Source organism: Somniosus microcephalus, unplaced genomic scaffold (genome assembly GCF_052327205.1).
Source record: "Somniosus microcephalus isolate GS21.2 unplaced genomic scaffold, FLI_Smic_1.0 unresolved_chr1, whole genome shotgun sequence".
In the NCBI taxonomy this organism is placed as follows: domain Eukaryota; kingdom Metazoa; phylum Chordata; class Chondrichthyes; order Squaliformes; family Somniosidae; genus Somniosus; species Somniosus microcephalus.
In genome coordinates, this window is record NW_028225179.1 from 158,425,609 (window position 1) to 158,450,313 (window position 24,705).

The window sequence follows — 24,705 nt, forward strand, 5'->3', positions numbered from 1 at the left end:
TAAGCTAAAAAGGGAGGAGTGTTGTGTATGTAACCGTTTACCTTTAAGGGAACTATAGAATGTAACCGTTCGCCTTTAAGAGCACTACTTTCGGTGTGGCACTATTTGTTGGCTCATGTATACTATAATACCGATAGTGACCACACCAGTATATAAGGGTTGTGATACGTTAACTAGGGCAGAATCGCCCAAGCCTCTGAATAGTAAAGACGTGTTTTATTTTGTTAACAGTGGAGTCTGTGATTATTTATAATACAACCCACAGACTTAACACCTCCCACTCAAGGTATTACAGGGTCACATGACCAGTCTCTGCTCCTGGTGTGCAGTCTCACTGGGCATGAAAGCAGGTTGTACAATCAGTCCCTTCTCCAACCCTGGATATTACAGCCTCCTTTGTGCCTTGAAACAAGCCTATTCCCTGTAACAGGAAGGGTGCCACAGGCAATAAGTGGAGGGATCTTCATGGGTATCAAGTGGTGGGATCATCGGAGCACTGGTGTGCAGTCTCACTGGGCATGAACGCAGGTTATACAATCAATCCCGTCTCCAACCCTGCTCCCATGTACTGAGACTCCAGTCAGGGAGCACAGACTCCCAAAATTACCACTGATAAATTATCCCTCCCATCTTCCAAATGTGAGGTCCCACTATTCAAAGGCCCCCATGTCTACCTCTTGCTTTATACACCAGAAAGTCTCCCTTCTCTTTATATCAGCCAGTGTGTCTCCCTCCTGCTTTGGCAGAGTGAGGCAGTTTGTGGGAATGGTGTTTGGGATGAGGCAACGATATTACATCCTCCTTTGTGCTCTGAAACAAGTCTATTCCCTGTAACAGGAAGGGCATCATAGGCAATAAGTGGAGGGATCTTCAGGGTATCAAGTGGTGGGATCATCGAAGGATTAATTGGAGGGTGCATCATGGACAATAATGGGGTAAAGCTCCCTCTGTACTATCCCATAAGACACTCCCAGGCCAGGTACAGCACAGTTTAGGTACAGACTATAGCTCCCTCTACACTGTCCCATTAAACACTCCCTGGGCAGGCAGAGCACGGGATAGGTACAGAGTAAAGCTTGATCTACATGATCCCATCAAACACTCCCAGAGGCAGGTGCAGCATGGGTTAGATACAGAAGAAAGCTCCATCTACAATAGCCCATCAAACATGGCCAGGCTGTGCTCCTGGTGTGCCGTCTCACTGGGCATGAACGCAGGTTGTACATTCAGCTCCGTCTCCAACCCTGCTCCCATGTACTGAGACTCCAGTCAGGGAGCACAGACTCCCAAAATTACCACTGATAAATTATCCCTCTAATCCACGAAATGTGAGGTTCCACTATTCAATGGCCCCCATGTCTACCTCTTGCTTTATACACCAGAAAGTCTCCCCTCTCTTTATATCAGCCAGTGTGTCTCCCTTCTGCTTTGGCAGAGAGAGGCAGTTTGTGGGAATGGTATTTGGGATGAGGCAACGATATTACATCCTCCTTTGTGCTCTGAAATAAGTCTATTCCCTGTAACAAGAAGGGTGCCATAGGCAATAAGTGGAGGGATCTTCAGGGGTATCAAGTGGTGGGATCATCGGAGCATTAATTGGAGGTTGCATCATGGACAATAATGGGGTAAAGCTCCCTCTATACTATCCCATAAGACACTCCCAGGCCAGGTACAGCACAGTTTAGGTACAGAGTATAGCTCCCTCTACACTGTCCCATCAAACACTCCCTGGGCAGGTACAGCACAGTTTAGGTACAGAGTAAATCTCCCTCTACACTGTCCCATGAAACACTCCCAGCCAGGGCAGGCCGAGCACGGGTTAGATACAGAGTGAAGCTTGATCTACACTATCCCATCAAACACTCCCAGGGCAGGTACAGTATGGGGTTAGATAGTGAGTAATGCTCCATCTACACTTTCCCATGAAACACTCCCAGCCAGGGCAGGCCGAGCACGGGTTAGATACAGAGTGAAGCTTGATCTACACTATCCCATCAAACACTCCCAGGGCAGGTACAGTATGGGGTTAGATAGTGAGTAATGCTCCATCTACACTTTCCCATGAAACACTCCCAGCCAGGGCAGGCCGAGCACGGGTTAGATACAGAGTGAAGCTCTCTCTAAATTGGTTGACCAAGCACAGCCAACTCAGATCCAGCATGTGTTAAATGCAGCGTGCAGCTCCTCTGAAACTATCCAATGAAGCACACCAGCTCAGGTACTGCATTGTAAGAACACAGAATAAAACTTCATCTACATGTAAGTGTCAAGCACTCCCAGCTGAGGTATTGGCGAGCTTCACACACGGGTTAAGCTCAGGTCAACTTGTCACAGCAAAGGCTGAGCCTTATGGCAACTGTCAGACAGCTCCCAGTAGTAGCTGGTTAGATTCTCACCTCTGGAGTTCTTGGTCCCACCAGGTCTGCTCTGTGAATCCAGCGACCATTTCCAGTCCCAGTTAGTGTGATGATGATTCAACTCCTCTCTTTCCACCTTCCAGAGATTCTCTTCACTCCAAGAATCTTTTAAAATATAAGTGATTAATATTTATTCTAGAATCTGTATTTGGAATACAGTGCGACTATTTTTGTGACTATGATGATATTTAATGTGAATATAATTGCAATTGATGACATTTGGTTGAATTACTTACTTTCATATTACATTGTACTTTCCCGTCCCCCTATTTATATGGACTAAACTCACTCGCAGTGTCAGCTGCCAAGTTCAGCTCCTCCAACAGTGACTCCCACTGATCCTGTGTAATCAGGGGCGTAAACCTGTCTCCAGGTGACATCACAAAGGAGCCAGGAACTGTTGTATCCGTGTGTTAATGGCGACACGGAATGCAGGAGTTGGTTTCACAGGTGTTTACTGAACAAAGTCTGGAGGTGAACTAACAGATACAAGACACTATACAGGCTTATATAGCCCGAGTGGCCATTACCGGCATTACAGTACACAGGGGGCTCTTAAAGGCACATACACCACAATTCCTCCCCTTTTAGACAACCAGTACAGAACATTTTAAGTAATCATTAATTAACATGTTACAAGAACAATAATCTACACATTTGCTGCAGTTAATCAATTATAAGTCAGTCTCTCTGGAGGCTTCCTGACTCGGTCCGGATAACGCCTTGGTGGTGTAGTAGTTTCTATAAAGTATGTGTCTATACTTAATGCAATAATGACGAGACAGCTTGGAAGATTCAACGTAGGTCTTTACTTAATACCAACAGGCGGGAAACTGAGGGGAGATCAGTACCCACAGTACTATTTATACCCCTATGGCCAGGAGTGGTACTACGGTATCACTACGCCCTACAAAGTAGTGCTGCCCTGGCCATAGGTTTAAAGTAACATACCTATTACATACACAACATTCCTCCCCTTTTAATTAAAACGTACCCGTGCAATTAAGTCAATGGATGCCCCATAACTAGGGCTAATAACATTTGGTAACACAATATACATAACATATTTACATCAAGAGTTGTCTACTTATATATATATAAACAGAAACATGTTATAGATTCAGTCTCTGAGGAGGCCTTCTGTCTCGACTAGGATAACGTCTTTCTCTAGTCGGTCTCGGTGTAGGCGGCGGTACTTCCGTCACCCCTTCATCACTGGACTCGTCGGTGTCTGATGGCACATCCTGTGCCGTGGAGATCACTGGAGTGCTGAACTCCTCGCAATCCTGAGACCTCTAACGACGAGCTGGGCCGTGATTCCGCTGTAACAATGTGCTGAGACGTTTGAGGTAGTGAATCAGTTGGGTTTCTGGACTCCACAAGTTGATCAGCATGTCGTCTGATTATGCCTTCCCCTGTCTCAACTGTGTACATCAAGGGTCCCTGGCGGGCCTTTATCGTACCAGACCGCCACTTTTCCTTCCTATAATCACGAGCCAACACTTGCTGCCCCACCTCGAAGCTCCGTGTCTGTCTGTCAGGAGCCCTACGAAATACTCGGTTTTCCACATCTCTCCGAATGTTTGGTCTGAGCAATTCAAGGCGAGACCTTAACCTTCTATTAAAGAACATGACGGCGGGGGCCTGGTTGGTCACCGTATGTGCAGCATTACGGTATGCGAATAGGAAGTTGTCCACCTTGTGTTGTAGTGGCAACCTTTCCTCCCCCATCGCCTTGATGGCCTTTTTAAAAGTCTGTACAAATCGCTCTACCAGCCCATTTGTAGCCGGATGATATGGTGCGGACGTATAATGTCGCACTCCATTCCTTTTTAGGAATGCTTGAAATTCTTCTGCCACAAATTGTGGCCCATTGTCCGAACAGACTTGCTCGGGCACCCCGTTTCGGGCAAAAATGTTCCTTAAGACTGCGACCGTCTTTTCGGCTGTCATTGATGACATCTTTATGACCTCCGGCCATTTTGAATGGGCGTCCACTACAATAAGGAACATCGCATCCAGGAAGGGGCCAGCGAAGTCCACGTGGATCCTTTGCCACGGCATTGAGGGCCACTCCCACGGATGTAGTGGGGCTTGTGGTGGTACGTTCTGTACCATCTGGCACCCTTGGCACGCTTTTGCTACTTCCTCAATGTCCCTGTCAATGCCGGGCCACCATACGTAGGCTCTGGCGAGGCTTTTCATTTTGACACCCCCCAGATGACCTTCGTGTAAGTCCTGCAACACTTTATGTTGTAATTTTTGAGGGGCCACCACCCTGGCTCCGCACATCAATGTGCCCCGGCAGACGGACAACTGGTCCTTCCTTGCCGAAAACGCCGGCAATGATGCGTCACTCTGCGCCGGCCAGCCTTTCACGGTTAATTCGTAAACCCTTGCCAATGTTGGGTCGTTCCGTGTTTCCCGTTCGATACATTGGCTGGTGATGGGCAAGTGTTCCATAACAGCCGTATGATATATTTCCACGGGGTCCTGTACTATCTCTTCGATCTCGGCAGGCAAGGGTAGCCGCGACAGGCCATCCGCATTGCCATGCTGTTTGGTACCCTTATATTCGATAAGTTACTGGTGTGCTCCTAAGAACAGTGACCATCTCTGTAGCCTTTGGGCCGTCATCAGGGGCACCCCTTTTGTTGGATTAAATATCGACACCAACGGTTGATGATCCGTCAGTAGTGTGAAACGTTGCCCATGCAGGTAGTGGTGGAATTTTTTTACACCCCACACCAGACTGAGGGCCTCCCTGTCGATTTGCGCATAGTTTCTTTCGGCTGTAGTTAACGACCTTGAGGCAAATGCTATTGGCCTCTCCGTCCCGTTGGGAAATTTGTGTGACAACACTGCCCCTATACCGTACGGGGAGGCGTCACATGCCAACCTCATTGGCATTTTTGGGTCAAAGTGTGCGAGCACTTCCTTTGATGTAATGAGTTGTTTACCCTTTTTAAAAGCAGCCTCACACGCTTCGTCCCAATTCCAGGAGACTCCCCTTTGCAGCAATGAATTTAGTGGATGTAAAATGGACGATAAGTTCGGGAGGAACTTATGGTAATAGTTTATAAGGCCTAAGAATGATCGTAACTGAGATACATTCTCAGGGGGCGGGGCCTTCACTACTGCCTCGATCTTTTCCAGGGACTTATGCAGGCCTTCCTTATCTATAATGTGACCACAGTATGAGATACGTTCCTGGAAAAACTCACATTTCTGCTTGTTCGCCCTGAGTCCGTATTGTTGTAACCGCAGAAGTACTCGCTCCAGGTTAGCGAGGTGGTCGTTATCCATTTGACCTGTCACCAGGATGTCATCCAGGTAGCATTGCGTTCCTGGAATGTCCTGTAGGACCTGTTCCATGGTCCTCTGCCATATTGCCGGGGCGGATGCCACACCAAATACCAGGCGATTGTACTGGTACAATCCCTTGTGTGTGTTAATCGTTAGGAGCTTTTTCGAGTCCTGCTCCACCTCCATCTGTAAATAAGCTTGACAAAGGTCAATCTTCGTAAAGTGTCTACCCCCAGCTAACAATGCGAATATGTCCTCTATCCGCAGCAGCGGATACTGTACCGTGTGCAGGACTGGGTTAATAGTTATCTTAAAATCCCCGCAAATGCGAACCTTCTTTGGTTCCCCCGGTGCGTTATTTGCAGATTTTTTTATAACTGGGACGATGGGCGTGGCCCACTCGCTCCACTCAATCTTTGTAAGGACACCTGCACTCTCTAAGGCGTCCAGTTCTGCTTCCACCGCTGGCCGAATGGCATAAGGCACCGGTCTGGCCTTACAAAACTTGGGGTTTGCATCTTGAGCAATAGTTATTTTTGCTCTACTGTCCTTTAAGGTCCCCAGCCCTTGTTGGAACAGCTCTGGCGTTTTTGCCAATAGTTTCGACAGCCTGCTTGTAATGGTTGTATCATCCGTGGTGGTCTCTACTTTTAACTCGTGTATCGACTTCCAGTCGAAATGGATTTTTCTTATCCATTCCCTACCCAAAAGTGGTGGTCCACCGTTTGGTAGGACGTATAAATAAAGTCCTGGCACTTCTCTGCCGTTGTATTTAACTGTTACTTGCATTTTTCCCTTCAGGTAAACTTTTTGTCCCGTATATGTTTTTAATTTAATTTCCGTATCCTTTAAGGGAATGCGTTTGATTCCCCAGCTCTTAGTTTAAACCACAGCACTAGCTTAGAGAATGAAAAAACACTGAGACTCACCAACCAATCACCTACCTGCTATCCTGTGATGTCACTCCTAGATTTTTTTTTTGCTCTCGTTCTCACTCCCCCTGCGTTCTCCCCCGCTCTCCCCCTGGTCACCCACCACCCCGCTCATCACCCCGCCCTCCCCCCTGGTCCCGCACTCCTCCACCATGGTCGCGCACTCCCCCCCTGTCCCGCACTCCCCCTCCCCGCTCTCCCCCGCTCTCCCTCCCGGTCCCGCACTCCCCCACCCCCGCTCTCCCCCGCTCTCCCCCCCGCCGCTCTCTCCCTGCTCTCCCACCCGCTCTCCCCCGCTCTCCCCGCCCAGTCCCAAGCTCTCCCCCCGGTCCCCCGCTCACCCCCCTGGTCCCGCACTCCCCCACCCCCGCTCTCCCCCGCTCTCCCCCCCCCCGCTCTCTCCCTGCTCTCCCACCCGCTCTCCCCCGCTCTCCCCCCCAGTCCCAAGCTCTCCCCCCGGTCCCCCGCTCACCCCCCTGGTCCCACACTCCCCACCCCGCTCTCCCCCTGGGTCCCGCACTCCCCCCCCCGATCCCGCACTCGCCCCCCCCAGGTCCCGCACTCCCCCCACCGTTATCTCCCCGGGTCCCGCACTCCCCCCCCCGATCCCGCACTCGCCGCCCCCCCACCGCTCCCCCCCCCGGTCCCGCACTCCCCCCACCGCTATCCCCCCGGGTCCCGCACTCCCCCCACCGCTATCCCCCCGGGTCCCGCACTCCCCCCCCCGGTCCCGCACTCCCCCCACCGCTATCCCCCCGGGTCCCGCACTCCCCCCCCCGGTCCCGCACTCCCCCCACCGCTATCCCCCCGGGTCCCGCACCCCCCCCACCGATCCCGCACTCACTCCGCCCCACTCTCCCCCCCGCTGACCCCCCTGCTCTCCATCTGCTCTGCCCCCACTTTCCCCCCCTGGTGCCCCGCTCTCCCCCCTGGTCCCCTGCTCACTTCCCGCTCACCCCCCCGGTCCCCCGCTCTCCCCCCCTGGTCCCCCACTCCCCCCCCACTCCCCCCCGCCACAACCCCCGCTCTACCCCCCACCTGGTCCTGCACTCCCGCCCCCCGCTCTCCTCACTGGTCCCCGCTCACCCCGCTGCTCCCCCCCCGGCTCTCCCCCCCTCTCTCTTCTCCCCCCACCCCCACCCCGCTCTCCCCTCCTCGCTCTCCACCCCCCTCACTGCTCTCCCCCCTGGTCCCAAGCTCTCCCCCCCGGTCCCCCGCTCTTCCCCCGCTCTCCCCCCTGGTCCCAAGCTCTCCCCCCACTCTCCCCCCACTCTTCCCCCACTCTTCCCCCTGGTCCCCCACTCCCCCCCCCACAACATCCGCTCTCCCCCCCACAACACCCGCTCTCCCCCCCACCTGGTCCTGCACTCCCGCCCCCGCTCTCCTCACCGGTCCCCGCTCGCCCCGCTGCTCCCCCCCCGGCTCTCCCCCCCCTCTCTCTTCTCCCGCCCCCCACCCCGCTCTCCCCCCCTCGCTCTCCCCCACCTCACTGCTCTCCCCTTTGGTCCCAAGCTCTCCCCCCCGGTCCCCCGCTCTCCCCCCTGGTCCCAAGCTCTCCCCCCACTCTTCCCCCACTCTCTCTTCTCCCCCACCCCCCGCACCCCGCTCTCCCCCCCTCGCTCTCCCCCCCCTCACTGCTCTCTCCCCTGGTCCCAAGCTCCCCCCCCCGCTCTACCCCCACCCCTGCACTCCCCCCCCCGCTCTACCCCCGGGCCCCGCTCGCCCCCCCGCTCTCCCCCCCGCACCTCCCCCTGCTCCCCCCCGTCCCGCACGCCCCGCACCGATCCCGCACTCCCCCCCCCCCGGTCCCGCACTCCTCCCACCGCTCTCCCCCCGGGTCCCACACTCCCCCCACCGATCCCGCACTCGCTCCGCCCCGCTCTCCCCCCCGCTGACCCCCCTGCTCTCCATCTGCTCTCCCCCCACTTTCCCCCCCTGGTGCCCCGCTCTCCCCCCTGGTCCCCTGCTCACTTCCCGCTCACCCCCCCGGTCCCCCACTCTCCCCCCCTGGCCCCCCACTACCCCCCCACACTCCCCCCCACTGCCCCCCCCCACAACACCCGCTCTCCCCCCCCACCTGGTCCTGCACTCCCGCCCCCCGCTCTCCTCACCGGACCCCGCTCGCCCCGCTGCTCCCCCCCCCCGCTCTCCCCCCCTCTCTCTTCTCCCCACCCCCCCACCCCGCTCTCCCCCCCTCGCTCTCCTCCCCCCCGCCACACTGCTCTCCCCCCGGTCCCAAGCTCTCCCACCCGATCCCCCGCTCTCCCCCCGCTCTCCCCCCTGGTCCCAAGCTCTCCCCCCACTCTCCCCCTGGTCCCCTGCTCCCCCCCCCCCGCTCTTCCCCCCTGGTCCCAAGCTCTCCCCCCACTCTCCCCCCACTCTCCCCCTGGTCCCCTGCTCCCCCCCCCTGCTCTTCCCCCCCCCCCGCTCTCCCCCCCACCCCCCGCACTCACCCCACCGCTCTCCCCCCGGGCCCCGCTCTCCCCACCGCTCCCCCACCCCGCTCCCCCCCGTCCCGCACTCCCCACCCCCCGCTCTCCCCACTGGTCCTGCACACCCCCCCACTGGCATTCCCCGCCCCCCCCCAGCTCTCCCCACTGGTCCTGCTCTCCTCCCCCCCTGCTCTGCCCACCGGTCCTGCACAACCCCCCCCGCACCCCCCCGCTCTCCCCACTGGTCCCGCTCTCCTCCCCCCCTGCTCTCCCCACCAGTCCTGCAACCCCCCCCCCGCTCTCCCCACCGGCCCTGCACAACGCCCCCCCCCCGGCTCTCCCCACCGGCCCTGCACAACGCCCCCCACCCCGCTCTCCCCACCAGTCCTGCACACACCCCAGGAGTCCTGCACTCTCCCCCCCCGGCTGCTCTCCCCACTGGTCCTGCACACCCCCCACCCCTGCTCTCCCCACCAGTCCTGCACTCACCCCCAGCTCTCCCCACCACTCTCCCCACCGGTCCCGCTCTCCCCCGGCTCCCACTCTCCCCCCCCTGTCCCGCACTCCCCGCCGGTCCTGCACACCCACCCCCCGCTCTCCCAGCCGCTCACTCCAATCCCCGCCCCCCCGCTCTCCCCCACGGTCCCGCACTCGCCCGCCCCACGCACTCCCCCCCCCCCCCGCCACGTCCCGCACTCCCCGCCGGACCTGCACACCCATCCCCCGCTCTCCCCGCCACTCACTCCAATCCCCGCCCCCCCGCTCTCCCCCACGGTCCCGCACTCCCCCGCCCCACGCACTCCCCCCACCCCCGCCACGTCCCGCACTCCCCGCCGGACCTGCACACCCATCCCCCGCTCTCCCCGCCACTCACTCCAATCCCCGCCCCCCCGCTCTCCCCCACGGTCCCGCACTCCCCCCCCCCCGTCCCGCACTTCCCCGCCCTGTCCCGCACTCCCCGCCGGTCCTGCACACCCACCCCCCGCTCTCCCCACCGCTCACTCCAATCCCCGCCCCCCCGCTCTCCCCCACGGTCCCGCACTCGCCCCCCGTCCCGCACTGCCCCCCCCACTCTCCACACTAGTCTCACTCGTGCTGCTGCTCCCACTCTCGGTGCTGCTCTCGGACTCCACTCCTTTTATTTGCTCTCTCCTGCCTATGGTCCCACTCTCATCAGTGGTCTCAGGTCTCAGTGCAGCGCTCCCTCAGTACTGCCCCTCCGGCAGTGCAGCGCTCCCTCAGTACTGACCCTCCGACAGAGCAGCACTCCCTCAGTACTGCCCCTCCGGCAGTGCAGCACTCCCTCAGTACTGCCCCTCCGACAGTGCAGCACTCCCTCAGTACTGACCCTCCGACAGTGCAGCACACCCTCAGTACTGCCCCTCCGACAGTGCAGCGCTCCCTCAGTAGTGCCCCTCCGACAGTGCAGCGCTCCCTCAGTACTGCCCCTCCAACAGTGCAGCGCTCCCTCTGTACTGCCCCTGCGACAGTGCAGCGCTCCCTCAGTACTGACCCTCGACACTGCAGCGCCCCCTCAGTACTGCCCCGCCGACAGTGCAGCACTCCCTCAGTACTGCCGCTGCGGCAGTGCAGCACTCCCTCAGTACTGACCCTCCGACAGTGCAGCACTCCCTCAGTACTGCCCCTCCGACAGTGCAGCGCTCCCTCAGTACTGCCCCTGCGACAGTGCAGCGCTCCCTCAGTACTGCCCCTCCGACAATGCAGCGCACCCTCAGTACTGCCCCTCCGACAGTGCAGCACTCCCTCAGTACTGCCGCTGCGGCAGTGCAGCGCTCCCTCAGTACTGACCCTCCGACAGTGCAGCACTCCCTCAGTACTGCCCCTCCGACAGTGCAGCGCTCCCTCAGTACTGCCCCTGCGACAGTGAAGCGCTCCCTCAGTACTGCCCCTCCGACAGTGCAGCGCTCCCTCAGTACTGCCCCTGCGACAGTGCAGCGCTCCCTCAGTACTGCCCCTGCGACAGTGCAGCACTCCCTCAGTACTGCCCCTCCGACAGTGCAGCGCTCCCTCAGTACTGCCCCTGCGACAGTGCAGCGCTCCCTCAGTACTGCCCCTCCGACAGTGCAGCGCTCCCTCAGTACTGCCCCTCCGACAGTGCAGCGCTCCCTCAGTACTGCCCCTGCGACAGTGCCGCGCTCCCTCAGTACTGCCCCTGCGACAGTGCAGCGCTCCCTCAGTACTGCCCCTCCGACAGTGCAGCGCTCCCTCAGTACTGCCCCTGCGACAGTGCAGCACTCCCTCAGTACTGCCCCTCCGACAGTGCAGCATTCCCTCAGTACTGCCCCTCCGACAGTGCAGCACTCCCTCAGTACTGCCCCTCCGACAGTGCAGCAATCCCTCAGTACTGCCCCTCCGACAGTGCAGCACTCCCTCAGTACTGCCCCTCCGACAGTGCAGCACCCCCTCAGTACTGCCCCGACAGTGCAGCGCTCCCTCAGTACTGCCCCGACAGTGCAGCGCTCCCTCAGTACTGCCCCTGCGACAGTGCAGCGCTCCCTCAGTACTGCCCCTTCGACAGTGCAGCGCTCCCTCAGTACTGCCCTTCTGACAGTGCAGCGCTCCCTCAGTTCTGCCCCTGCGACAGTGCAGCATTCCCTCAGTACTGCCCCGCGACAGTGCAGCGTTTGCTCAGTACTGCCCCTGCGACAGTGCAGCGTTCCCTCAGTACTGCCCCTCTGACAGTGCAGCGCTCCCGCAGTACTGCCCCTGCGACAGTGCAGCGTTCCCTCAGTACTGCCCCTCTGACAGTGCAGCGCTCCCTCAGTACTGCCCCTGCGACAGTGCAGCGTTCCCTCAGTACTGCCCCTCCGACAGTGCAGCGCTCCCTCAGTACTGTCCCTCCGACAGTGCAGCGCTCCCTCAGTACTGCCCCTGCGACAGTGCAGCGTTCCCTCTGTACTGTCCCTCCGACAGTGCAGCATTCCCTCAGTACTGCCCCTGCGACAGTGCAGCACTCCCTCAGTACTGCCCCTCCGACAGTGCAGCATGCCCTCAGTACTGCCCCGCCGACAGTGCAGCACTCCCTCAGTACTGCCCCTCCGACAGTGCAGCATGCCCTCAGTACTGCCCCGCCGACAGTGCAGCACTCCCTTAGTAATGCCCCACCGACAGTGCAGCATTCCCTCCGTACTGCCCCTCCGACAGTGCAGCGCTCCCTCAGTACTGCCCCTGCGACAGTGCAGCGCTCCCTCAGTACTGCCCCTCCGACTGTGCGGCACCCCCTCAGCACTGCCCCTCCAACATTGCAGCATTCCCTCAGTACTGCCCCTCCGACAGTGCAGCATTCCCTCAGTACTGCCCCGCCGACAGTGCAGCATTCCCTCAGTACTGCCCCGCCGACAGTGCAGCGCTCCCTCAGTACTGCCCCTCCGACTGTGCAGCACTCCCTCAGTACTGCCCCTGCTACAGTGCAGCACTCCCTCAGTACTGCCCCTGCGACAGTGCAGCACTCCCTCAGTACTGCCCCTCCGACTGTGCGGCACCCCCTCAGCACTGCCCCTGCGACAGTGCAGCATTCCCTCAGTACTGCCCCTCCGACAGTGCAGCACTCCCTCAGTACTGCCCCTCCGACTGTGCAGCACTCCCTCAGTACTGCCCCTCCGACTGTGCGGCACCCCCTCAGTGCTGACCCTCCGACAGTGCAGCGCTCCCTCAGTACTGCCCCTCCGACTGTGCAGCACTCCCTCAGTACTGCCCCTCCGACTGCGCGGCACCCCCTCAGCACTGCCCCTCCAACATTCCCTCAGTACTGCCCCTCCGACAATGCAGCATTCCCTCAGTACTGCCCCTCCGACAGTGCAGCATTTCCTCAGTACTGCCCCTGCGACAGTGCAGCACTCCCTCAGTACTGCCCCTCCGACAGTGCAGCATTCCCGCAGTATTGCCCCTCCGACAGTGCAGCGCTCCCTCAGTACTGCCCCTCCGACAGTGCAGCGCTCCCCCAGTACTGCCCCTCCGACAGTGCAGCGCTCCCTCAGTACTGCCCCTGCGACAGTGCCGCGCTCCCTCAGTACTGCCCCTGCGACAGTGCAGCATTCCCTCAGTACTGCCCCTCCGACAGTGCAGCACTCCCTCAGTACTGCCCCTCCGACAGTGCAGCAATCCCTCAGTACTGCCCCTCCGACAGTGCAGCACTCCCTCAGTACTGCCCCTCCGACAGTGCAGCACCCCCTCACTAATGCCCCGACAGTGCAGCGCTCCCTCAGTACTGCCCCGACAGTGCAGCGCTCCCTCAGTACTGCCCCTGCGACAGTGCAGCGCTCCCTCAGTACTGCCCCTTCGACAGTGCAGCGCTCCCTCAGTACTGCCCTTCTGACAGTGCAGCGCTCCCTCAGTTCTGCCCCTGCGACAGTGCAGCGTTCCCTCAGTACTGCCCCGCGACAGTGCAGCGTTTGCTCAGTACTGCCCCTGCGACAGTGCAGCGTTCCCTCAGTACTGCCCCTCTGACAGTGCAGCACTCCCGCAGTACTGCCCCTGCGACAGTGCAGCGTTCCCTCAGTACTGCCCCTCTGACAGTGCAGCGCTCCCTCAGTACTGCCCCTGCGACAGTGCAGCGTTCCCTCAGTACTGTCCCTCCGACAGTGCAGCGCTCCCTCAGTACTGCCCCTGCGACAGTGCAGCGTTCCCTCTGTACTGCCCCTCCGACAGTGCAGCATTCCCTCAGTACTGCCCCTGCGACAGTGCAGCACTCCCTCAGTACTGCCCCTCCGACAGTGCAGCATGCCCTCAGTACTGCCCCGCCGACAGTGCAGCACTCCCTTAGTACTGCCCCTCCGACAGTGCAGCATTCCCTCAGTACTGCCCCTGCAACAGTGCAGCGCTCCCTCAGTACTGCCCCTCCGACAGTGCAGCATTCCCTCAGTACTGCCCCTCCGACAGTGCAGCACTCCCTCAGTACTGCCCCTCCGACAGTGCAGCATTCCCTCAGTAATGCCCCACCGACAGTGCAGCATTCCCTCCGTACTGCCCCTCCGACAGTGCAGCGCTCCCTCAGTACTGCCCCTGCGACAGTGCAGCGCTCCCTCAGTACTGCCCCTCCGACTGTGCGGCACCCCCTCAGCACTGCCCCTCCAACATTGCAGCATTCCCTCAGTACTGCCCCTCCGACAGTGCAGCATTCCCTCAGTACTGCCCCGCCGACAGTGCAGCACTCCCTCAGTACTGCCCCTCCGACTGTGCGGCACCCCCTCAGCACTGCCCCTGCGACAGTGCAGCATTCCCTCAGTACTGCCCCTCCGACAGTGCAGCACTCCCTCAGTACTGCCCCTCCGACTGTGCAGCACTCCCTCAGTACTGCCCCTCCGACTGTGCGGCACCCCCTCAGTGCTGACCCTCCGACAGTGCAGCGCTCCCTCAGTACTGCCCCTCCGACTGTGCAGCACTCCCTCAGTACTGCCCCTCCGACTGCGCGGCACCCCCTCAGCACTGCCCCTCCAACATTCCCTCAGTACTGCCCCTCCGACAATGCAGCATTCCCTCAGTACTGCCCCTCCGACAGTGCAGCATTTCCTCAGTACTGCCCCTGCGACAGTGCAGCACTCCCTCAGTACTGCCCCTCCGACAGTGCAGCATTCCCTCAGTACTGCCCCTCCGACAGTGCAGCACTCCCTCAGTACTGCCCCTCCGACAGTGCAGCATTCCCTCAGTACTGCCCCACCGACAGTGCAGCATTCCCTCAGTACTGCCCCTCCGACAGTGCAGCGCTCCCTCAGTACTGCCCCTGCAACAGTGCAGCGCTCCCTCAGTACTGCCCCTCCGACTGTGCGGCACCCCCTCAGCACTGCCCCTCCAACATTGCAGCATTCCCTCACTACTGCCCCTCCGACAGTGCAGCATTCCCTCAGTACTGCCCCGCCGACAGTGCAGCATTCCCTCAGTACTGCCCCGCCGACAGTGCAGCGCTCCCTCAGTACTGCCGACTGTGCAGCACTCCCTCAGTACGGCCCCTGCGACAGTGCAGCTCTCCTCAGTACTGGGCCGCCTGCGACAGTGGGGCAGCACTCCCTCAGTACTGCCCCTGCGACAGTGCAGCGCTCCCTCACTACTGCCCCTGCAACAGTGCAGCACTCCCTCAGTACTGCCCCTGCGACTGTGCAGTGCTCCCTCAGTACTGCCCCTGCGACAGTGCAGCATTCCCTCAGTACTGCCCCTGCAACAGTGCAGCACTCCCTCAGTACTGCCCCTCCGGCTGTACGGCACCCCCTCAGCACTGCCCCTGCGACAGTGCAGCATTCCCTCAGTACTGCCCCTCCGACAGTGCAGCACTCCCTCAGTACGGCCCCTCCGACTGTGCAGCACTCCCTCAGTACTGCCCCTCCGACTGTGCGGCACCCCCTCAGCACTGCCCCTCCAACATTGCAGCATTCCCTCAGTACTGCCCCTCCGACAGTGCAGCATTCCCTCAGTACTGCCCCGCCGACAGTGCAGCATTCCCTCAGTACTGCCCCGCCGACAGTGCAGCGCTCCCTCAGTACTGCCCCTCCGACAATGCAGCGTTCCCTCAGTACTGCCCCTCCGACAGTGCAGCGTTCCCTCAGTACTGCCCTGCCGACAGTGTAGCGCTCCCTCAGCACTGCCCCGCCGACTGTGCAGCGCTCCCTCATTACTGCCCTGCCGACAGTGCAGCGCTCTCTCTGTACTGCCCCGCCGACAGGGCTGCGTTCCCTCAGTACTGCCCCTCCGACAAGGCAGCATTCCCTCAATACTGCCCCGCTGACAGTGCGGCGCTCCCTCAGCACTGCCCCGCCGACTGTGCAGCGCTCCCTCAGTACTGCCCCTCCGACAGTACAGCGTTCCCTCAGTACTGCCCTGCCAACAGTGAAGCGCTCCCTCAGTACTGCCCCGCCGACACTGCGGTGCTCCCTCAGTACTGCCCCTCCAACAGTGCAGCATTCCCTCAGTACTGGCCCACCGACAGTGCAGCATTCCCTCAGTACTGCCCCGCCGACAGTGCAGCGCTCCCTCAGTACTGCCCCTCCGACAGTGCAGCGCTCCCTCACTACTGCCCCTGCAACAGTGCAGCACTCCCTCAGTACTGCCCCTGCGACTGTGCAGCGCTCCCTCAGTACTGCCCCTGCGACAGTGCAGCATTCCCTCAGTACTGCCCCTGCGACAGTGCAGCACTCCCTCAGTACTGCCCCTCCGACTGTGCGGCACCCCCTCAGCACTGCCCCTGCGACAGTGCAGCATCCCTCAGTACTGCCCCTCCGACAGTGCAGCACTCCCTCAGTACTACCCCTCCGACTGTGCAGCACTCCCTCAGTACTGCCCCTCCGACTGTGCGGCACCCCCTCAGTGCTGACCCTCCGACAGTGCAGCGATCCATCAGTACTGCACCTCCGACTGTGCAGCACTCCCTCAGTACTGCCCCTCCGACTGTGCGGCACCCCCTCAGCACTGCCCCTCCAACATTGCAGCATTCCCTCAGTACTGCCCCTCCGACAATGCAGCATTCCCTCAGTACTGCCCCTCCGACAGTGCAGCATTCCCTCAGTACTGCCCCTCCGACAGTGCAGCATTCCCTCAGTACTGCCCCGCCGACAGTGCAGCGCTCCCTCAGTACTGCCCCTCCGACAGTGCAGCATTCCCTCAGTACTGCCCCTCACAAACAGTGCAGCACTCCCTCAGTACTGCCCCCTCCGACTGTGCAGCACTCCCTCAGTACTGCCCCTCCGACTGTACGGCACCCCCTCAGCACTGCCCCTCCAACTTTGCAGCATTCCCTCAGTACGGCCCCTCCGACAGTGCAGTGTTCCCTCAGTACTGCCCCTGCGACAGTGCAGCACTCCCTCAGTACTGCCCCTCCGACTGTGCGGCACCCCCCTCAGCACTGCCCCTCCAACATTGCAGCATTCCCTCAGTACTGCCCCTCCGACAGTGCAGCATTCCCTCAGTACTGCCCCGCCGACAGTGCAAGCATTCCCTCAGTACTGCCCCTCCGACAGTGCAGCGTTCCCTCAGTACTGCCCCGCCGACAGTGTAGCGCTCCCTCAGCACTGCCCCTCCCGACAGTGCAGCGTTCCCTCAGTACTGCCCTCCGACAGTGCAGCATTCCCTCAATACTGCCCCGCCGACAGTGCGGCGCTCCCTCAGCACTGCCCCGCCGACTGTGCAGCGCTCCCTCATTACTGCCCTGCCGACAGTGCAGCGCTCTCTCTGTACTGCCCGCCGACAGGGCAGCGCTCCCTCAGTACTGCCCCTCCGACAGTGCAGCGTTCCCTCAGTACTGCCCCTCCGACAGTGCAGCATTCCCTCAATACTGCCCCGCCGACAGTGCGGCGCTCCCTCAGCACTGCCCCGCCGACTGTGCAGCGCTCCCTCAGTACTGCCCCTCCAACAGTACAGCGTTCCCTCAGTACTGCCCTGCCAACAGTGAAGCGCTCCCTCGGTACTGCCCGCCGACAGTGCGGTGCTCCCTCAGTACCTGCCCCTCCAACAGTGCAGCGCTCCCTCAGTAGTGCTCCGCCGAGAGTGCGGCGCTCCCTGTGTACTGCCCCCTCCGACAGTGCAGCACTCCCTCAGTACTGCCCCTCCGACAGTGCAGCGCTCCCTCAGTACTGCCCCTCCGACAGTGCAGCGCTCCCTCAGTACTGCCCCTCCGACTGTGCGGCACCCCCTCAGCACTGCCCCTCCAACATTGCAGCATTCCCTCACTACTGCCCCTCCGACAGTGCAGCATTCCCTCAGTACTGCCCCGCCGACAGTGCAGCATTCCCTCAGTACTGCCCCGCCGACAGTGCAGCGCTCCCTCAGTACTGCCCTCCGACTGTGCAGCACTCCCTCAGTACGGCCCCTGCGACAGTGCAGCACTCCCTCAGTACTGCCCCTGCGACAGTGCAGCACTCCCTCAGTACTGCCCCTGCGACAGTGCAGCGCTCCCTCACTACTGCCCTGCAACAGTGCAGCACTCCCTCAGTACTGCCCCTGCGACTGTGCAGTGCTCCCTCAGTACTGCCCCCTGCGACAGTGCAGCATTCCCTCAGTACTGCCCCTGCAACAGTGCAGCACTCCCTCAGTACTGCGCCCCTCCGGCTGTACGGCACCCCCTCAGCACTGCCCCTGCGACAGTGCAGCATTCCCTCAGTACTGCCCCTCCGACAGTGCAGCACTCCCTCAGTACGGCCCATCCGACTGTGCAGCACTCCCTCAGTACTGCCCCTCCGACTGTGCGGCACCCCCTCAGCACTGCCCCTCCAACATTGCAGCATTCCCTCAGTACTGCCCCTCCGACAGTGCAGCATTCCCTCAGTACTGCCCCGCCGACAGTGCAGCATTCCCTCAGTACTGCCCCGCCGACAGTGCAGCGCTCCCTCAGTACTGCCCCTCCGACAATGCAGCGTTCCCTCAGTACTGCCCTCCGACAGTGCAGCGTTCCCTCAGTACTGCCCTGCCGACAGTGTAGCGCTCCCTCAGCACTGCCCCGCCGACTGTGCAGCGCTCCCTCATTACTCCCCTGCCGACAGTGCAGCGCTCTCTCTGTACTGCCCCGCCGACAGGGCTGCGTTCCCTCAGCTACTGCCCCTCCGACAGGGCAGCATTCCCTCAATACTGCCCCGCTGACAGTGCGGCGCTCCCTCAGCACTGCCCCGCCGACTGTGCAGCGCTCCCTCAGTACTGCCCCCTCCGACAGTACAGCGTTCCCCTCAGTACTGCCCTGCCAACAGTGAAGCGCTCCCTCAGTACTGCCCCCGCCGACACTGCGGTGCTCCCTCAGTACTGCCCCTCCAACAGTGCAGCATTCCCTCAGTACTGGCCCCACCGACAGTGCAGCATTCCCTCAGTACTGCCTCCGCCGACAGTGCAGCGCTCCCTCAGTACTGCCCCTCCGACTGTGCAGCACTCCCTCAGTACTGCCCCCTGCGGCAGTGCAGCACTCCCTCAGTACTGCCCCTGCGACAGTGCAGTACTCCCTCAGTACTGCCCCTGCGACAGGGCAGCGCTCCCTCACTACTGCCCCTGCAACAGTGCAGCACTCCCTCAGTACTGCCCCTGCGACTGTGCAGCGCTCCTCAGTACTGCCCCTGCGACAGTGCAGCATTCCCTCAGTACTGCCCCTGCGACAGTGCAGCACTCCCTCAGTACTGCCCCTCCGACTGTGCGGCACCCCCTCAGCACTGCCCCTGCGACAGTGCAGCATCCCTCAGTACTGCCCCTCCGACAGTGCAGCACTCCCTCAGTACTACCCCTCCGACTGTGCAGCACTCCCTCAGTACTGCCCCTCCGACTGTGCGGCACCCCCTCAGTGCTGACCCTCCGACAGTGCAGCGATCCATCAGTACTGCACCTCCGACTGTGCAGCACTCCCTCAGTACTGCCGCTCCGACTGTGCGGCACCCCCTCAGCACTGCCCCTCCAACATTGCAGCATTCCCTCAGTACTGCCCCTCCGACAATGCAGCATTCCCTCAGTACTGCCCCTCCGACAGTGCAGCATTCCCTCAGTACTGCCCCTCCGACAGTGCAGCATTCCCTCAGTACTGCCCCGCCGACAGTGCAGCGCTCCCTCAGTACTGCCCCTCCGACAGTGCAGCATTCCCTCAGTACTGCCCCTCCAACAGTGCAGCACTCCCTCAGTACTGCCCTCCGACTGTGCAGCACTCGTACTGCCCCTCCGACTGTACGGCACCCCCTCAGCACTGCCCTCCAACTTTGCAGCATTCCCTCAGTACGGCCCCTCCGACAGTGCAGCGTTTCCCTCAGTACTGCCCCTGCAACAGTGCAGCACTCCCTCAGTACTGCCCCTCCGACTGTGCGGCACCCCCTCAGCACTGCCCCTCCAACATTGCAGCATTCCCTCAGTACTGCCCCTCCGACAGTGCAGCATTCCCTCAGTACTGCCCCCGCCGACAGTGCAGCATTCCCTCAGTACTGCCCCTCCGACAGTGCAGCGTTCCCTCAGTACTGCCCCGCCGACAGTGTAGCGCTTCCCTCAGCACTGCCCCGCCGACTGTGCAGCGCTCCCTCATTACTGCCCTGCCGACAGTGCAGCGCTCTCTCTGTACTGCCCCGCCGACAGGGCAGCGCTTCCCTCAGTACTGCCCCTCCGACAGTGCAGCGTTCCCTCAGTACTGCCCCTCCGACAGTGCAGCATTCCCTCAATACTGCCCCGCCGACAGTGCGGCGCTCCCTCAGCACTGCCCCGCCGACTGTGCAGCGCTCCCTCAGTACTGCCCCTCCAACAGTACAGCGTTCCCTCAGTACTGCCCTGCCAACAGTGAAGCGCTCCCTCGGTACTGCCCCCGCCGACAGTGCGGTGCTCCCTCAGTACTGCCCCTCCAACAGTGCAGCGCTCCCTCAGTAGTGCTCCGCCGAGAGTGCGGCGCTCCCTGTGTACTGCCCCTCCGACAGTGCATGCACTCCCTCAGTACTGCCCCTCCGACAGTGCAGCACTCCCTCAGTACTGCCCCTCCGACAGTGCAGCGCTCCCTCAGTACTGCCCCTCCGACAGTGCAGCGCTCCCTCAGTACTGCCCCTGCGACAGTGCAGCACTCCCTCAGTACTGCCCCTGCGACAGTGCAGCGCTCCCTCACTACTGCCCCTGCAACAGTGCAGCACTCCCTCAGTACTGCCCCGACAGTGCAGCGCTCCCTCAGTACTGCCCCGACAGTGCCAGCGCTACCCTCAGTACTGCCCCTCCGACAGTGCAGCGCTCCCTCAGTACTGCCCCTGCGACAGTGCAGCGCTCCCTCAGTACTGCCCCTCTGACAGTGCAGCGCTCCCTCAGTACTGCCCCTCCGACAGTGCAGCGCTCCCTCAGTACTGCCCCTCCGACAGTGCAGCGCTCCCTCAGTACTGCCCCTGCGACAGTGCAGCGCTCCCTCAGTACTGCCCCTCCGACAGTGCAGCGCTCCCTCAGTACTGCCCCTCCGACAGTGCAGCGCTCCCTCAGTACTGCCCCTGCGACAGTGCAGCGCTCCCTCAGTACTGCCCCGCCGACAGTGCAGCGCTCCCTCAGTCCTGCCCCTTCGACAGTGCAGCACTCCCTCAGTACTGCCCCTCCGACAGTGCAGCGCTCCCTCAGTACTGCCCCTCCGACAGTGCAGCGCTCCCTCAGTACTGCCCCTGCGACAGTGCAGCGCTCCCTCAGTACTGCCCCTGCGACAGTGCAGCGCTCCCTCAGTACTGCCCCTCCGACAGTGCAGCGCTCCCTCAGTACTGCCCCTCCGACAGTGCAGCGCTCCCTCAGTACTGCCCCTGCGACAGTGCAGCGCTCCCTCAGTACTGCCCCACCGACAGTGCAGCGCTCCCTCAGTCCTGCCCCTCCGACAGTGCAGCGCTCCCTCAGTACTGCCCCTGCGACAGTGCAGCGCTCCCTCAGTACTGCCCCTGCGACAGTGCAGCGCTCCCTCAGTACTGCCCCTCCGACAGTGCAGCGCTCCCTCAGTACTGCCCCTCCGACAGTGCAGCGCTCCCTCAGTACTGCCCCCCTCGAATGTTTGACAGTTGAGGCTCAGGGAGCAGGTAGATCCCTCGTGACATTTCAAGTGTCGGTTAAGAAATGCCGAGATTCTGATTCCGTTGATCACTTGTAAACGTCAATGCAGTGATCATTGCCAGCACTGGCGCTGGCGAGAGGCACATGCGCTTTGGAAAGAAGGAGAGAGAGAAAGAGAGATAGAAAGAGATAGAAGGAAAATTATGAATTTATAAGATCCCAGAGAGACCCTAGTTCCAAATGATTCGAGCTTAACCCGTATTGGTGGCAGTGATAAAACTTTATTTGGCACAAGCAAGGCTTAATACATTACAGTATTCGAGCAGCAGTTTACAGGGTATAATTGAGACTTGTATTACCCCGTTATACACTGGGTAGAAGCAGCAGCCGTGAGTGAGCTGCACCCTGTGTCTCTTGTCTCTCATCTCTCCTCGCCTCCCAGGTGTCTCCTTGATCCTTCCTGAAATCTTCTACTCCTGAAATCGTCTAGAATTTGTGGCTGTTAAGACACCCACGCCCACCCCCCCGCAACCCCCTCTTATACCCGTACTCTCATTCAAAACCTATGGAGTCCTCCTGAACCGATCACTGGCTGATGTTACGTCCGTGTAATAATCAGACACAGACTGCGGAGAACGGTACAACGGTGTTCACTCAACGTGGCTCAGACTGCAACTGAAACAACAGATTACTACTCAGCGTTATATACAGGTGTGGTCACTGCCGGTACTACAGTATACATGAGCTGTAGAAAGTAGTTCCCCCCCTTAAAAGGTACATACATTACAATTCCTCCCCTTTTAGATTAACAGTACCATAACACTCATTTAACAATTAAATATCAACTAATTACAATTAACACCTTTAACATGCAACATTAGCTGAAAATAGTCTATTTATAAATTCAGTCTTTGGGGAGGCTTCCTGATCCTTTCTGGATAGCGCCTTTCCCGAGTGTCTTGCTCTTGGTGCGGAGGCGATTCTGGCCCCCTGTCGTCGGTTGGTTCATCAGCTTCCGATGCTACTGTTTCTGGGGTAGATGCTACCTGTACGTCGGGTTCATCACCAGGTACGTATGGGCGAGGCATGGGGTTGACTTGTTCCTGTGACTCTAGGATCTGGCCAGCATGGCGTCTCACGATGCTCTCCCCAACGTCCACTGTGTACATTAGTGGGCCCTGCCGTGTGCATATCGTTCCTGGCTGCCATTTTTCTGTTCGGTAGTCGCGGGCCAAGACTGGTTGCCCTACATTGAAGCTCCTTGTTGGCTTCTCATGGATGTGCTGGAATTGCTTACTCTCAACATCTCTTCATACGTTTGGTCTGAGCAAATCCAGGCGAGATCTTAACCTTCGGTTAAAGAACATCATGGCTGGGGCCTGGTTGGTGACTGCATGTGTCGCATTCCGGTAGGCGAACAGGAAATTGTCCACCTTGTGCTGCAGCGGAATGTTGTCATTGTACATAGCCTTTATTGCCTTCTTAAAGGTTTGTACGAACCTCTCAGCCAAGCCATTTGTGGCTGGATGATACGGGGCAGATGTGTAATGCCATACCCCATTCTTTTTCAAGAACCTCCGGAACTCTTCGGACACAAACTGTGGTCCGTTGTCGGAGCAAATCTGTTCTGGCAAGCCATTCCTGGCAAAAATGGTCCGTAGGACTGCAATAGTTTTCTCCGTGGTGGTGGAGGACATTTTGATGACCTCAGGCCATTTCGAGTGCGCATCCACGGCTATTAAAAACATTGAGTCCATGAATGGACCAGCAAAATCAATATGCACCTGTTGCCATGGAGATGAGGGCCACTCCCATGGGTGTAGAGGGGCCTGTGGTGGTGCATTTTGGACTTTCTGGCATCCTGAGCAGCTCTTGGTCAGGTCCTCGATTTGTTTATCGATTCCCGGCCACCACACATAAGCCCTGGCTAGGCTTTTCATTTTTACCCCTCCCAGATGACCCTCATGAAGCTCATTGAGCACTCTATCCCTTAACTTGGGTGGAATTACCACTCGGGATCCACACATCAAGGTCCCCCGGCACACTGACAGCTGTTCTCTCCTTGTCGAAAATGCTGGCAACAGTGAGTCGCCATGTGCTGGCCATCCCTTCACCGTCAAATCATATACCCGAGACAGTGTCGGGTCATTTCGGGTTTCCTTTTCGATACAAGCGTTAGTTACCGGTAGGTATTCAACTATAGTCGAATGGAATATTTCGACAGGATCCACTGCTGGTGCTTCCTCCGCAGTAGGCAGTGGCAGGCGTGATAGCCTATCAGCATTTCCATGCTGTTTCGTGCCCTTATATTCAATCTCATAGTGGTGCGCCCCTAGAAAAAGTGACCATCTTTGTAGTCGTTGTGCAGTCATCACCGGAACGCCCTTCTTCGGATTGAAAATGGAGGCAAGAGGCTGGTGATCAGTCAGCAAGGTGAATTTCTGCCCGTGCAGATAGTGATTGAACTTTTTCACTCCCCACACTAGGCTGAGGGCCTCCCTGTCAATCTGGGCGTAGTTACGCTCGGCTGAGGTTAGTGACCGTGACGCAAAGGCTATTGGCCTCTCTGAGCCATCCGAGAATTTGTGCAACAGCACCGCTCCAATGCCGTAGGGTGACGCACCGCATGCCAACCGAATTGGTAATGCTGGGTTGTAATGGGCCAATACCTCTTTCCATGTGATTAGTGTTTAGCTCTTCTGGAAAGCTCGTCTACATTCATCACTCCACTTCCATGGCACCCCAGTTTGCAGTAGGGTGTTCAGTGGGTGTAGTATTGTCGACAAATTTGGCAAGAACTTATGGTAGTAGTTTTACCAGCCCGAGGAACGACCTCAGTTGTGACACATTTTCCGGTGCTGGAGCCTTGACTACTGCCTCAATCTTCTCTGGGGATTTATGTAACCCCTCTTTATCGATAACGTGGCCACAATACAAGATCTGTTTTCTAAAAAACTCGCATTTGGGGCGGTTAGCTCGGTGCCCATATTCCTGCAATCTAGTGAGCACCTGCTCCAGGTTGGCAAGGTGATCACTGTCATTTTCGCCCGTGACCAGGATGTCATCCAAATAACACTGGGTCCCTGGGATCCCTTGCAGGACTTGTTCCATTGCCCTCTGCCAAATAGCCGGAGCTGATGCTACCCCGAATACCAGCCGGTTGTA

General features: G+C 59.4%; 1 protein-coding gene across 1 annotated transcript in view; it reads right to left on the bottom strand.

The window, feature by feature from the left end:
• Positions 1 to 3,562: 3,562 nt before the first annotated feature.
• The window catches only part of LOC147096354 (zinc-binding protein A33-like), a 261,908-nt gene continuing 240,765 nt past the window's right edge, over positions 3,563 to 24,705 (bottom strand). Inside the window, exon 6 of the mRNA XM_085975142.1 lies at positions 3,563 to 4,005. Within this exon, the coding sequence (XP_085831268.1) occupies positions 3,872 to 4,005 (134 nt within the window). The 3' untranslated portion in view covers positions 3,563 to 3,871. The remainder of the gene's footprint in view (positions 4,006 to 24,705) is intronic.